At 41.1% G+C, this 15599-nt stretch overlaps 1 protein-coding gene across 1 annotated transcript; it reads right to left on the reverse strand.

Moving 5' to 3' along the window:
* Positions 1 to 641: 641 nt before the first annotated feature.
* Positions 642 to 15223, reverse strand: TRIM10 (tripartite motif containing 10). Its single transcript, XM_007483468.3, has 8 exons — positions 14931 to 15223; positions 14174 to 14669; positions 10878 to 10973; positions 10115 to 10345; positions 7555 to 7577; positions 5557 to 5672; positions 4195 to 4227; positions 642 to 2909 (listed from the first exon to the last, which is right to left on the reverse strand). Exons 2-8 carry the CDS (start codon positions 14600 to 14602, stop codon positions 2392 to 2394), a joined length of 1446 nt encoding a protein of 481 aa, XP_007483530.2. The 5' UTR covers positions 14603 to 14669; positions 14931 to 15223; the 3' UTR covers positions 642 to 2391.
* Between the last annotated feature and the right edge of the window lie 376 nt (positions 15224 to 15599).

Here is a 15599-nt window from a genome sequence, read left to right on the forward strand (position 1 = left end):
ACACAGTCTGGATTCCTCAGCTCACATTCAAGGTTCCACAATCTCCTCAGTATATCTTGGTGTACTTAGTTTCATTGTCTCTTCCCATCACACTGTAAATTCCTCAAAGGTAAGGACTGTTTTCTTTGTGTCCCCAGAGCTTAGTACAGTGCTTTACACACATGAATGCTTTTTATGTGAATGAATGATTCCAACCTATTTACCTAGCCTTGCGTGACATTATTCTTCTTTATGGATTCTATGATCTAGCAAAACTGCATTATGCATCAGTCCCCAAGCATGATCTGTATGATCTCTGTGATTTTTCTCACCTTAGTTAATGTTGGAATTGTTTTTCTGGCCCAACTCCAGCTTTTGACATCCTACTGATTGTCTAAGAACCAGTTCAAATTCCTATCTCTTTTTTCATGAAGCCTTTCCTGATTCCCTCAATCACTAACAAACCTTCCTCCCCAATCCCCCTAAAACCTCACACAGCACTTAAAACCTCTCTATTGTGCTTAACATATTCTCATTTATATTTTAGTTCTTTGTGTACCTATTCTAGTACCTTAATAGACTGTAAGTCCTATGAGGGTAGGGTCTATGACCCTAACTAAATTTGGCATCTCCCTCAAGTATTAGTATGGTGCCTTGTATAGAGACAGCAAGTCACAGCAGTTTGTGGGATGATTGAACTCTTTAATAAAGTAGATAGTTAAACAAATAAATAAGAATATCATTAAAATTTGCTATAAATAAACCAAAACCTTGGATAACTAGGAACGAATTGTAAGCAGAAAGAAGGTACTAAAGGGCTGGCTACCTGTGGAATCAGAGGAGCAAGATTAATCAGAATTCATCTTTCCAGCAATGAAGGGAGATTCTGTCATTAGTAGGTCATCTCATCTAAACCCATCTCAAGGTAAAAGCCCAGAGAAATCATTATAGATGGATATATTTAAAGAGAAGATGTTGATGCAGCGAGATAGCACAGTAGATAGAGTGCCAGGCCTAGAATAGGAAGGACCTGGGTTCAAATTTGGCCTCAGACACTTCCTAGCTGTGTGAGCTTTGCTAAATCACTTAAACCCAATTGCCTAGCCCTTATTGCTCTTCTGCCTTAGAAGTGTACCAACTCTAAAATAGACAGTAAGGGAAAGATGAGAAAAGAAAAGAAAAGAAAAGAAAAGAAAAGAAAAGAAAAGAAAAGAAAAGAAAAGAAAAGAAAAGAAAAGAAAAGAAAAGAAAAGAAAAGAAAAGAAAAGAAAAGAAAAGAAAAGAAAAGAAAAGAAAAGAAAAGAAAAGAAAAGAAGAGAAGAGAAGAGAAAAGAAGAGAAAAGAAAAAAAGATGTCACTAACTCCTTGAATCCCCTTATCTTGAGCCTCCACTTCTCTTCTAAGAAAGTTATAGATGCTACAAAACTCAAAAACCTTCTTGCAACCAAGATAATGTTTTATTGTTTGCAAGATTTAAGTTCAACACGGGGTCAAACAAAGCTAAAGTGTTATTCTATTTCCTATAAACCCATGCAATAAATTGTTAGCCTATATACCAAGTCTCAACAACAGTAATACAGATTTCTGGGAGTCACTATTACTCTGCACACATCACAGGTGGGGTTATAACCTCCTTCCCAGAATCCCACAGGGAAACCCTTCTCTCAAAGGTCTCACTCATTCCTTCAACTCAACCCTTTTCCCACTGCTAATCTTCTTCTAGTCTGAATTTTTCTATCTCCCTTCCTCCTTTCCCCTTGAATAATTTTTACTGTACAGTTTTAGAAGAGAACATTGAATTGGTTTGCCATTCATTGGTCTGGAAACAATAGATCATGAAGCACAAGCCCCCTGGCTGCATTTGGGACCCCACAAATGGCTTCTCTACTTTTTTCCTATCACTTGTGCATTCCCCTCTTTTCACTATTTCCCTGAATTGGCCTCATGTGTGGGTTCAATTAGATTAGAGGTGGGAAATAAGGAAAGAGAGAACTCTCAGCCCATCAGTCTTGAGCAAGGTTCTTTTCTCTACCTTCTTCACCTAAGGCTGAGCCTCCATCCAGAATGGCAAGCAGCAGGGTCTGAGGTTGTTGGATATGTGGGATGGCTGCGATGAACTCCTGATACCTCTTTCCCCATGGTAGATCTATAGGATCATTTGAAATTCCTTAGGACAGCCATGACCTGAGCCTCTCTGGGATGGAAAGGAATAGTGGAAAGTCTCTGGGAGTCAATAGAAGATTTGGAAGGTAGAGAATTGAGGGTTTGAATTCCTCTTTTGCTTTTTCTCACTAACGTGTGACCTTGGATACAATCTCTCCCAGTTTCGCAAGTGGCACTAGGTACTAGGACTAGTGGCATACTCTTGATCCCTCTCACCCTTACCTCACCCAGAGTATAGTCTCTTCCCTCTTAAGAACTCAAAGAGAAACTGGATCCTCTGCCCCAGAGCCCAAAGAAGGGAAAAATCTTTCCAGTAAAAGAGGCAGTAAAGGTATGGATGGGCTCCTGAGTGACAGCATTGCTAAATGTCACCCAGCCCACCTCATAATCAAGGGAGACACGGATTTGCTTGGGATTCTCTTCCAGGGACAACCTGGTAGGGTAGGAGCCCAAGGCTGAAACAAATCCCCAAGCCAGTCGCACTGCCCATATCCCCTCCTCTGGCCTGAGCCGGAGCTCCCCTTTCCGTCGGACATCGTGGTTCACTACACCCATTGTGCAGCTGCCCCCATGGACCAGGTTCACAGCTACCACCCATGTGTGCCTTCCTCCCACAAAGCCATCCTGGGCTAGGACACAGATGGCCCGGTCAAAACGTTGTGGACTGTCTGGTGAGGTCTGCCATTTGTAGGAGAATTGGGCCCGCTGATAATCTTCTGATAGGAGGAGTTTGGGATGGGACGTCCGGGGGTCTAAGGAGATAAGAGCTGGAAGGAAGGAAGGAAGGAAGGAAGGAAGGAAGGAAGGAAGGAAGGAAGGAAGGAAGGAAGGAAGGAAGGAAGGAAGGAAGGAAGGAAGGAAGGAAGGAAGGAAGGAAGGAAGGAAGGAAGGAAGGAAGGAGGGAGGGAGGGAGGGAGGGAAGGGAAGAAGAAGAAAGAAAGAAAGAAAGAAAGAAAGAAAGAAAGAAAGAAAGAAAGAAAGAAAGAAAGAAAGAAAGAAAGAAAGAAAGAAAGAAAGAAAGAAAGAAAGAAAGAAAGAAAGAAAGAAAGAAAGAAAGAAAGAAAGAAAGAAAGAAAGAAAGAAAGAAAGAAAGAAAGAAAGAAAGAAAGAAAGAAAGAAAGAAAGAAAGAAAGAAAGAAAGAAAGAAAGAAAGAACTGCATGTGATTAACATCAGAGTCATAATTGCATGGGGGAAAGTTTTAAAATTGCATTTGGCATCAATTTTTTAGTGCATCTGAGCATTCTGGCCCCTTTCCTTTCCAATCCACTATGGGACCAAGATGGCACCTCCCTTTATCTAAGTGATCTGCCATTCTTAGAAAGCAGATTTGAGCTGAAAGTCAATGGACCTCAAGCCTAGTGTAAACTTTCCCACTAACTTGCTCTGTAACACATAGGACAGTAGGTATCATGGGACTTAAAGTTGGAAGAGCTCTTAAAGATCATCTAGTCCAACCCCCTTATTTTCCAAAGGACAAGTATATATAAATATATATTCTAAAATATTTCAAATTTGGCTTAAAGCTCTCCTCTAGGAAGTCTTCCCTAAGCTATACTCATTCCACTTGGATTTATCATTCAACAAATAGTTCTTGAGGATTTAGCAAAGGGGCAAACCTAATAATAAGAACTAACATTCACATAGCACTTACTATGTGCCAGGAACTGTGCTACAGGCTTTACAATTATTATTTCATTTGATCATCACAGCATTCCTGGGAGGTAGGCACTATTATTAAACCCATTTTATAGATAAGGAAACTGGAATGAACAGAAATCAAATGACTTGACTATTGTCACATAGCTAGTAAGTGTAAGAAGTCAAATTGGAACTCAGGCCTTCCTGACCCCAAACCAATTCTATCCACTGTTTCATATATGTACCCTACCCAAGAAGGTCCCTAGTGGAAGGTACTATCTTTTCTTCCTTTGGTAAGTCCTTCAGAAATATCCTTAACAGAGCTCCAGTAGAATTCTCTCTCCTTGTCTGGGGAAGCCCTGATACTCCTAGCACATACATCCACATTCTTCTTGACCCCCAAGACACTCACCTGGTTCACAGTCCAATTCAAAGAGCAGATTTTCTGTGGGAAAGGAACAAAAAAGCAGATGGGATTTAAGTTGGATCTAGGAGAGAATTTAGAGAGAGTCTAGTTGAGTCCCTCATTTGACAGATTATGTAGCTAAGAGCAGAAAGTGGGAGAAAGAGGCTCAGAGGGATCCATGGAGGAGTGTGCTGGAGCAAGTTATAACTCGTTTGTGAGCAATAATTGTCAAATTTTTCATGTAAGCATGTATACCTCAGAAATATGTACCTGCTACAAACAGGAGAAGATCTTAAGGCAGATTAAACTTGCAAGTATATATGCATACATTTCAGCCTGGTTGTTAAATATTGACCAGCATACACGAACACACACACACACACTCATAGGCATTGGGGGCAGTTAGGTGACTCAGTGGATTGAGAGCCAAGCCAGGAAATGGAAGGTCCTGGGTTCAATTCGGGCCTCAAACACTTTCTTGCTGGGTGATCCTGAACAAGACACTTAATTAACCCCCTTGCCTAGCCCTTACTGATCTTCAGCCTTGGAACTAATACACAGTATTGATTCCAAGATAGAAGGTAAAGGTTTTTAAAAATAAATTTAAAAAGGGAATAATAATCGACATTTACATAGTGTTTTAAAGTTTGCAAAGTGTGTTACATTTACAATTTCATTGTCCTTGGGTTAATGTCAGGATATGGGGAAGATAGGAGGAAATAAAGAAGAAATAAGTTAACGTTAGAGGAGGAGTGTGGTATAATAAAGACCGCCCTGAGCTAGAAGTCAAGAAACTTACATTCAAGTCTTGGCTCTGTTACTTATTGGCTGTGCAACCTTGGAAAAACCATTTCCCTTCTCTGGCCTTGAATTACCCCATCTGTAAAATGAGGCAGTTGGGCTAGATGGTGTTTAAATTCTCTTCCAAATCTAGTATTCTTGATTCTCAATTATGAATTATCGTATTTATTATAAATGCTATTGATTTTTCCTATTGTTGATTATTTTATTAATAATTTGCTTTATTTTTTGCTATTGATAATCACATGGATCCATTTTTATATCATTTTAAATATCTTTTTTCAAAAATATTCATTATTATTTATATTATTAAAATTATTATAATTTTATTTACCATAATGTGACTATTTAATAGTGTTTTTGTTATTATTGACACACCATCCCTGTAAAAGGGATCTTGACAAATCTGTAGATATGGAAACTCAGAAGTCACACAGCAAATCAGCAGTGGAGCTAGGAAGTGAATACAGGGGTTGTCCATGAACTTTATGCCACTTAGGACTTCAATGTCTGGCGTTTCTATGCTTCTTTGTGCCTTGGGACCTGGAGATATGTGGTTCCTCTTACCCAGAAACGTCTTCATTTCCCTCTGCAGCTGAAGAGCCTGTTGAGGGAAGTCCCGGATCCTCTCACCCAGGTCAGGAGAGACAGCCTCTGGTTTCCGACACCTTCTGCCTTCACACCTAGAAATGCACAGACAAAAATTAAAAAACGATGGGATCCTTGACCTCATCCTGCTTGGGGGATCTTTGAGCACTTTAAGCTGGTCACTAGTCCCTTTTAGCGCTGGAGTCCCAGCTCCCTCAGCCCAGGGACACTTTTTCCAAATGATGGAGGCCAACCTGATTTTTCCTGTGAGGCTTTTTTAAAATTGAGGATACATCTACATATCTATGGACAATAAGTATATGGATTGCACTTGTGATTTCACTGGTAGGGGATTTCCCTCCCAAGTGAATGAAATCCTTCCACCAAAGCAGATCAACTCAATCTTTGCAATTTTATAGTCATTGAAAGTTGCATAGAGGGGCAAGCTAAATGGCTCCATGGATAGGGAGCCAGGAGGTCCTGGGTTCAAATTTGACCTCAGACACTTCCTACCTGTACGATCCTGGGCAAGTCACTTAACCCCCATTGCCTAGCCCTTACTGCTCTTCTGCCTTGGAATCAGTATTGATTTCAAGAGAGAAGGTAAGGGTCTGTTTGATTTTTTTTTTAAGTTACAAAAAGAGGTTAAGTGAGTTACCTAGGGAGATACAGCCAGTATATGTCAAGGCAGCCAGCACTCTATCTACTATATGCTGATTCTCTTATTATATGAATATATAATACTAATAGTTCACATTTAAATAGCACTTTAAGGATTAGAGTATACTTTTCTCAGGACCATTTGCAAATATTATTATTTCAATTTTCCAGATGAGGTAACTGAGCCTCAGAGAGGGGCAGTGAATTACCCATGGTTACTTAGGGAATGAGGATCTGGGCTAGAACCCAAACCTCCAGGTTTTTCTTTCCACTACACTCAGCTCTCTCTTTCTATGTGGGTGGGTGTATCTGTTTAGATGTGTATAGGTGTGAGCTTACATGTCCAGTGCATGTATATCAACTCTTGGACATCATGTAGCCCTTTCCTTGTATTGCTCTCATTGATACTGTTGTTCTTCAGTCATTTACAGTCATGTCTGGCTCTCTGTGGCTCCATTTAATTAGATATTAGAGTGGTTTGCCATTTCCTTCTCCAGCTTATTTTACAGATGAGGAAATTGAGGCAAACAGGGTTAGGTGACTTGCCCAAGGTCACACAACTAGGAAGTGACTGAGGCTGGATTTGAACTCAGGAAAAAGAATCTTCCTGACTCTGAGGTTTGGCATTCTTTCTACCGTGCCACTTAGCTACCCACCCCTCTCATGCTTTTTTTTCATATTTTATTTCATACATCAGTTATTGTGTTAGAACTTTCTTAATACTATTAGATTGTAAACAGCCAGGTACCTCCTGAGGTAGCTTTCCAAAGCTCAGCATGTAGCAGGCATTTACTCCATGGTGTTTTTTTTTTAAACCCTTGCCTTCTGTCTTAGTATCAATACTGTGTATTGATTCCAAGGCAGAAGAGACATAAGGGCAAGGCAATGGGGGTTAAATGACTTGCCCAGGGTCACACAGTTAGGATGTGTCTGAGGTCACGTTTGAACCCAGGACCTCCTGTCTCTAGGCTTGGCTCTCAGTTGACTGAGCCGCCCAGCTACTCCAGTGCATATTTTTTGGTTAGAGGTACTGACTGTTGGGCAAGCCCAGTTCACTGCCCAGTGACTCCATGAAACTCTCAAAGCTCTAAGTTAAAGAATAGTTGCATTGATAGATAGTTTCCTAACTGGGAATTCCCTGTGCCAATGTAACCACAAGTTTGAATCAGATGATGGTGATAGAGTATTAAATTAAAAGTGTGTGTTTGTATACCTTTGTAAGATACATCAATGTTCATAATGAGTAAGTATGTGTAGGATACATATGTATATGCATTTGTGAGAAAGAGAAAGGAAGAGCAAGAAACAATCACTTGCCTGATCAGGGTGCTCCTGATGTCCTAAAAGAAAGAGAAATAAATATCAAGCATTCAGTTCTCATGATTCCCATCTTTCCTGCAGGTCACTAGAAACTTGAGCACCACAGCCACAGGCATCTGCCCTGGCATGCAGTATCCTAGAATCCCATCCTTGGCTGGGACTTCAGAAGTCATAGCTAATACAGGGCTTACCCAACGCATGAATCTCACCTACAACGTTTCTGGCTAATGCTTAGCAGTTATTCAACCTCCACCTGGCCAATTCCAAGAGGCAGGGAATTCACTACAAGATGTTGAGATAATTGATTACTAGGAAGATTTTTTCCTTACGTTGACTAGAAATCTGTCTTCCTCTAATGACTTTTCTCCCTATTTTATTTTCTTTTTATGTTGAACTTAACAAATAAAATTAATATTTCTATATGTAATTTGGGACATAAGGAAAGTATTACATGTATATATATATATATATATATATATATATATATCTCAAATTGTGAATCTCCATTTTGTTAAGCTTGCTTTTCTTCTTAATATAAAAAATTAATTTGTAACTTTCAAAGCTTGTGATTATTTCTGGTCTTCCTTTGGTTCACTTCTCAGGATAGGGTTGGGGAGAAGGGTATTGTAGGGTATGGGTGGGGGGGGTCCTATCCCTGACTTCTCTCCAGGCGTCTGCTAGTAAATGTTTAACAACCAGTTCTCTGGAAGGGGGAAAAATGTATACATAGCATGCTTTCAAATTTACTATGCATTATAAACATTTTCTCTGTCACTTTTTAAAGTCTACACAGTGAACTAAATAATAAATTAAGTCCTTCTGTTTGTCATTGCTGCTGTTGTTTTGCCAGTTATTTGAATCTGACTCCTTATAACTCCATCTGGGGTTCTCTTGGCAAAGATACTGGATGGTTTGCCATTTCCTTCTCCAGCTTATTTTACAGAGGAGGAAACTGAGGCAAACAGGATGAAGTAACAATCGGGATCACACAGCTAGTAAGTGTCTGAGGCTGACTTTGGACTCAGGTCCTCCTGACTCTAGACCTGGCACTCTATCTACTGTGCCACCTAGCTCCTCAAAAATTAAGCTCTGATTTGTAGCATTTTCTAATTTTTGAGGTGTCAGATGCTCATGCTGAAAATTTAACAGTTGATTCCTGCACATAACTAACTCTCATCCACTCATTTCCTTCCCCCATAACTTCCATCTATTATATTTGCCAGGTCTTCCTAGCCCTTGGGGAGGCATGAACTGATGTCTTCACGGTAATGCCCATATTCCAGAAGCCAAACTACAAGTCCAAAACATCTTCACTGCTGAAGGAGGTCACTTAGGTCCTTTTGAGCTCTGAAATCCTGAATATCTGTAAAGTGACTACTTCACAAGGTAGTCCATTTTGTTGTTGTTCTCCTCTAATTGTTCCCAGGGAAGAAGGTGAGGTGACTCAGTGGATAGAGCACTGGCCCTGAAGTCAGGAAAAACTACCAGAGTTCAAATCTAGCCTCAGATACTCAATAGCTATGTGACCCTGGACAAGTCACTTAACCCTGTTTGCCTCCATTTTCTCATCTGTAAAATGAGTTAGAGAAGGAAATGGCAAACCAGTCCAGTATCTTTTGCCAAGAAAACTCCAAATGGGGGCACAAAGAGTCAGACACAATTTAACTAAATGACAAATTGTTACCCAGTTCCTCCTGATACAGAATTGAAATCTGGCTTCTTAAACTTCTATTCATTGGTCCTAGCTCTGCCTTAAAAGAAAGAGAGAAGTGATAAAGGAAGCAGAGGAGGGACAGGGAAGAAGAGGTAATCAAAAACTCACATTTTTATAGTGACTTACATAGAATTTCTTCATGATAAACCATGGTTGTTGCATTTAGTACAGTGCCTGGTACACCATAGGCATTTAATAAACAGTTATTAGTTGATTAGTGTGTCAAGGAAGTTCATCCCCTCCTTCACCTGTCCATCAAACATTCCTGAGATAACACAGTACACCAGGTTTGCATCTCTCTATGTGCAGTACGTCAATAAAAGTCAAGGCTTTGGGGCTTGAGAGAAGGGAGAACGAAGAAGGAAGAAATAGGGAACAGGGTAGGCAGGTGAAGGGAATGAGGAAGAGGCATGCAGGCTAGAGACCATGTGGTCAGGTTACTTATAGGAATAATTGTCTACACTTCCTAATAAACTTTATAAAATATATATCTGGGTAAAAATATTATTACATTAGTTCACTGTGAGGTAGGTATTTATAAATTGGTTTATATGTTTATGCATTATATATTTATAAATTTTTATAGGTTCATTGATTATTTAAAGATTCCCAGGAAAGGGGATTCCATAGAGTCCCTCAGTCATCCGTTCCCATCTACCTCAACAAATATTATTGTACCCATCTTACAGCTGAAGAAACTGAAGCCCAAGATTAAATGACTTGCCCTTGGTCCTATAGTAAGTGTTGTAGCTCAAAATGCCAAACAGTGTCCTTTTGCAGTATGCCACAATGCCTATCCAAATGGCTTAGATGGCAAAAAGTGGATCTCTCCACATTGCTTACCTTCAGCAGCTCTCTTGCTGGGCGCTCCAGTTTTTCTTCCAATTCTGAAATCAAGGCATCAAAACGGCAGATCTCACCCTGGACAAGGGACTCAAACTCATCCTTCTGTTTCAAAATATCTCCATCCAACTCCTCCAGCTGGGTCAAAAGCAAGTACTGCTGCCTCTCCAGGAACTGGCACATGTGCTCAAATTCCAAGATGACCTTCTCTCTCTTGGTGGCCACCTGAGTCTAGAGGAGCAGGAAAAAGGGACAGAGAGATACCCGAGAAATGGCTGCCACCATCTCTTCCTCCTCTTCTTCCCTATTCCCCTTCTTTACTCCCATTTTATCCATCTCTATCATCCCATCTCCCTCAGTTTAGTGATACTGATATTTTCCAGCAGCCAACACATCAAAAGTTCTGAAGGGGGCAGCTAGGTTCCTCAGTGGATAGAGAGCCAGTTCTGGTGGCCTGGGTTCAAATCTGACCTCAGACACTTCCTAGCTGGGTGACCCTGAGAAAGTCACTTAACCTCAATTATCTAGTCCTTACAGCTATTCTGCCTTGGAACCCATACTCAAAATTGATTCTAAGACAGAAAGTAAGGGTTTGAAAATTATAAAAGGCACAGAGAACCCATCTGCTTTCTCCCTCACCAACTGCAGTATGGTCTGGAAGGCTAGAGAAGGCATAAAATGACCTCCTAGACCCTGCCCAGATAGAGGACTCTGCAAAAGGAGATCACCTAAGGAAGCAGAGGATGGCAAAGGAATGCCTTACCAATAAGACCTGGATCCTCTGATCTTCCCTGGACTGGATTCCTTGAATATCTTCTCTCTCATTCTTCAGAGACTCCAGACACCTATGGATTTGTTCCTGAGAAGAAGAGAGAAGTCATAGTTAGGATGAAAAATCAGAGGAATCCTCTGAGGGTTAGAGAAGTTTATTATTTTCAACCACTTGCTTCAAGGCAGGCCCTACCAATGAGTCTCTGCTCTTTCTTGATTCTCTTCCTAGGGGCAGCAAGTGGAGTTCAATGACTCTGGTATAGTTCTTGGAGTCAAAAGAAGCTGAGTTTAAATCCTATCTCTGATACTGGCTATGTGACCCTGGGCACAAATCACTTCATCTTTTTGTGCCTCAATTTCCTTATCTGTAAAATGGAGATAATAATAGCATCTACCTCCCAAAGTGATTGGGAGGCTCAAATGAGACAATATATATACAAAATGCCTTGTAAACCTTCAAGTGCTATGCAAATTCTAAGCTAGCTCTATGTCCTATCTGATAATTTTTTCTCAGGCTTAGAATCAGGAAGACTCATATTCCTGCATTCAAATCTGGCCTCAGACATTTACTAGCTGTGTGACCCTGAGCAAGTCACTTACCCATATTTGCCTCAGTTTTCTCATCTGTAAAATAAACTGGAAAAGGAATTACATACTACTCTAATGTCTTTGCAAAAAAAAAAAAAAACCCAAATTGGGTCATGAAGAGTCGAGCATGACTGAAATAACTCAACAACAACAAATATATACATAGACACACATACATATCATCTTTACTAGACTGTAAGTTCCTTGAGGACAGGGACTTTTTAAATTTTTGTCTTTGTATTCTCAGGGCCTTGTACATGCTTAATAAATGCTGATCGATCATTTATTTATTCCCACACAAGGAGATTCCATAGATATTCTCATTTCTATTCACCTCAACAAACATTAAGAATCTCTGTAAACAAAAACCAAAAAAACCCTAAACTAAACAGTTCCTGGCCTTAAAGGTCAAGATTTACTTTCTTCTGGATTCAAAATGTGAAATTTCCAAAAGTTTTACAGAGGACATTCAGACCCTTGGCTCCCTTTCTCATATTTTATTCCCTCAGACCTCAACTCTCTTCCTTCAGAGTCTCTTGTCATGATCTTCCCTATCAGATAACCCTCTCCTCCATTTTGGACCCCATACTTGAGCCTCTATCTGTTCCTTGCACTCTACCCTACTGGAAAGCCTGTCCTAAAGGCCAGCCTCAATCCATCATATGTAAGATGCCCCCCTGGGGGGCATAACCAGGACCAGGAGTTCCTCAGATAAGGGCGAAGGAAAATGGAGACCAGAGAAAAAGATTGGGGTTGGAAGGACCTCATCTACTGATGGTAGAATGAGTGTGTTTTAATTCAAGCTGGTAACATCTTTTAAAGGCAAGAACCACAGACAGTAAAATAATCATTGGAGAAACATCAATGAGAAGGTACAGCAGATAAGGTTCTAAGGTCACCCAGGTTCATCAAACAGTCTAATCATTAATAACATGTTATTGCCTGCAATAACATGTTTTATTATGCTAAGAATAAAGAAGGTGAAGGAGAGGGCACTTGAACCTTATCTATACAGACTCTGAGTAATCTACCTCTGAGAGGGCACTCAAATCTTAATCCTAGACAGGCTCTGACTGAGATCTCTACCTCTGACAATCTTACTGAAGCTTAGCCCTATCTACTATGGCTTTGTCCTCTGTAGAGTATGGTCAACACATTTCCCATTTCTCTTCTTCCTTTAAAAGTAGTGTTTCTGGTGGGAGTAGAAACCCAGAATAAAAACGACTGTTTGAATACAGGGATGGAAGGGATATGGTTGGGGATGTAGACTCTGAATGAACATCCTGGTGCAAACATCAACAACATGGAAATAGGTTCTGATCAAGGACACAAGAAATACCCAATGAAATTGCGTGTTGGTTGTGGGAAGGGTGGGTGGAGGGGAGGGAGAGAAATAACATGATTATTGTAACCAAGGAATAATGTTCTAAATTGACTAAATAAACTAATTCAAAAGGAAAAAAAAATAAAAGTAGTGTTTCTGGTTCAATCCAATGCAACGTAACAAGGATTTGCTGAATTCCTACCGGGTACAAGGCACTGCAGGATATACTGGGGATACAAAAACAAAGACAAAAGGAAAAACAGTCCCTTCCTTAAAAGAGCACACGAAAAGAATACATAAATAATTTGAGGAGTAAGAGCCCACTAACAGCTATGGTGACCAGGAATAGTTTCCCTTAGAAGGCAGCACATGAAGTGAATCTTTAATAAAACTAAAGATTCTAAGAGGTAGAAATGAGGAAAGAGGGAATTTCAGGCATGTGGTACAGTCTATATGAAGGCACAGAGATGAAAGATGAAACAAGTACATTGGTCTGGCTAGAACTGAGGGTCCAAAATGGAGATAATGTAAAGTAAACTTGGAGAGTTGACTAGGGCCAGAATGTGAATGACTTGGAATACCAGACTAAATCATTTCTATTTTATCCTAAAGCAATAGGGAGGTACTAAAGATTCTTGAGCAGGGAAATCCATGGTCAGATAAGCATGATATGGTATTTGTATTAGATATTATAGTGTAGAGAAATAGTGTGGGATTATAGTGTAGAGAAATAGTGTGGGGTAGTAGATAGAGTCAATTCTACTCAGAGTCAAGAAGACCTGGGTTCAAGCCCTGCCTCAGATACATTTTAAATATCTGATTCTGATCAAGTGAATTTACCTCTCAAGTGACCCTGAAGATTCTCTAGGAATACTGCAGAACAAATTGCAATAGTACTGAGGATCCCTTCCATCAATGTACCCCTCTCCAAAATAATAATTATGATGTTTAGGATTTTAACTTTAAAGGATCTTCTCTCTCTCTCTCTCTCTCTCTCTCTCTCTCTCTCTCTCTCTCTCTCTCTCTCTCTCTCTCTCTCTCTCTCTCTCTCTCTCTCTCTCCCTGCCTTTTTTGTCTTAAAATCAATACTAAATATCAGTTCCAAGGCAGAAGAGAGGTAAGGATTGGGGTTAAGTGACTTGCCAGGGTCCCACAGATACTAAGTATCTGAGGCAAAATTTGAACCCAGGACCTCCATCTCCAGGCTTGGCTCTCTATACACTGAGCCACCTAACCATCCCTAAAGGCCATTTCTTGCCAATATCCACAACTAAATATTAATAGGTATGTACCAGAGTTATTAGTTCACAGAGATCTGGCCCTGGGGAGTTCCAAGCTTGGGGATACCCCTCCCCTACTTTGTCCCCCTTTCTTACCCTGTAAGGATCTGCTGCATCCTCCAGAAAGCGAACAGTGTGAGTCCTGTGCTCCAGGGCTTCCCGGCACTTCACACACAACTGCGTTTCATCATCCTCGCAGAAAAAGTAAATTTTTTCCTCATGTACTTCACAGAGGTCCTCTCCCAGGCCTGAAGGGGGTGCTGACTTTAGCTTCTCTATGTTTTCCACAACACTAGCCAGCTGCCAATTAGGCCGGAGTCCCCCAGGATGGAAGGGATCCTTGCAGAGTGGACATATGGGTTGCTCACCAGGATCAGGACCAGGGATTTCACAGTAGTGAGTAAGGCATCCTCGACAGAAGTTGTGGCCACAGTCAATGGTAACGGGCTCTCTCAGGATGGCTTGGCAGATGGGGCAACTGACCTCATCTTCCAGGGTGGTCAGAGAAGTAGCTGAGGACGCCATTGTAGCCCCCCAGACCCTCGGTGTCCTTGGGGCTTATCCTTCTTCTCACCTTCTTCTGTTTGTCTGGCTGGGATAGGACCAAGGGGAAGGAAGGAGGGGACAAACACACATAGACTCAGATATGCACACAGTCAAAAACACATTCGGATAAACACATACTCAAGCACTGCACCATCACATTTATACCCAGCCACATACAATGTCAGCTCAGTCACACATAGCCTTATTTGCCCCACTGGCAGTCAGACACAAATGTGGCTGACCATGTGGCGCTTCAGGACTCCAGGTTTCTCTGTCACTTTCTCCAACCAGAGCCAACGCACCATACCAGTCAACTGAGAAGAGGCCGTGGTAGAGGAAAGGCTTGCAGAGACTCCAGAGATGACCTTAACAACTCTCAGCTTTGGCTCCCCATCACCTCTGTCAGTCTGGACAACCATGACCAGAGAGACTAAGTCCAAGCTCAACTCAGCAATGGTAGCAAGGTTATCTACTGCAAAAATAGCGTCTCCTCTTCAGTACACTGGAAGATAGGAAAGAAGAGAGCTCTGGGTCATATAGGGGTAGTGACAAACCTGACCTCTCCCAAACCCAGTTCCCATCCAGAAGGCCAGATGTCTCAAGGAAGATTGCTCATATCAGCTGTCTCAGGCTACTGGCAGCTGTTCTGCAGGGGTATGTAGGAGTTCTGATAAGGGACCTGGTCCCTGGTGTTTTCAAGGAATTCTACTCATTCTGGCTCCCCTATACTCTCTGAGACCAAGCAAATTAGGATAGGAAACGAGGTAGGCAATAGGGCCAAGTAGCACAAACGGTGCTTGGAAAAAAGGAAAGAAAAATGATCTGATTTGAGGACTTGTACTTGAGGAGAGGAGAGACAGGGAGATGGTGACAAGAATCTTGGTCTTGGAGTTGGGAGACTTAGCTCAGTGAGCATGGACAGTTTGTTTAACCTTGATGAGCCTCAATTTCCTCATACGTAAAATCACTGTAATTA

Source organism: Monodelphis domestica, chromosome 2, assembly GCF_027887165.1.
Source record: "Monodelphis domestica isolate mMonDom1 chromosome 2, mMonDom1.pri, whole genome shotgun sequence".
NCBI lineage: Eukaryota > Metazoa > Chordata > Mammalia > Didelphimorphia > Didelphidae > Monodelphis > Monodelphis domestica.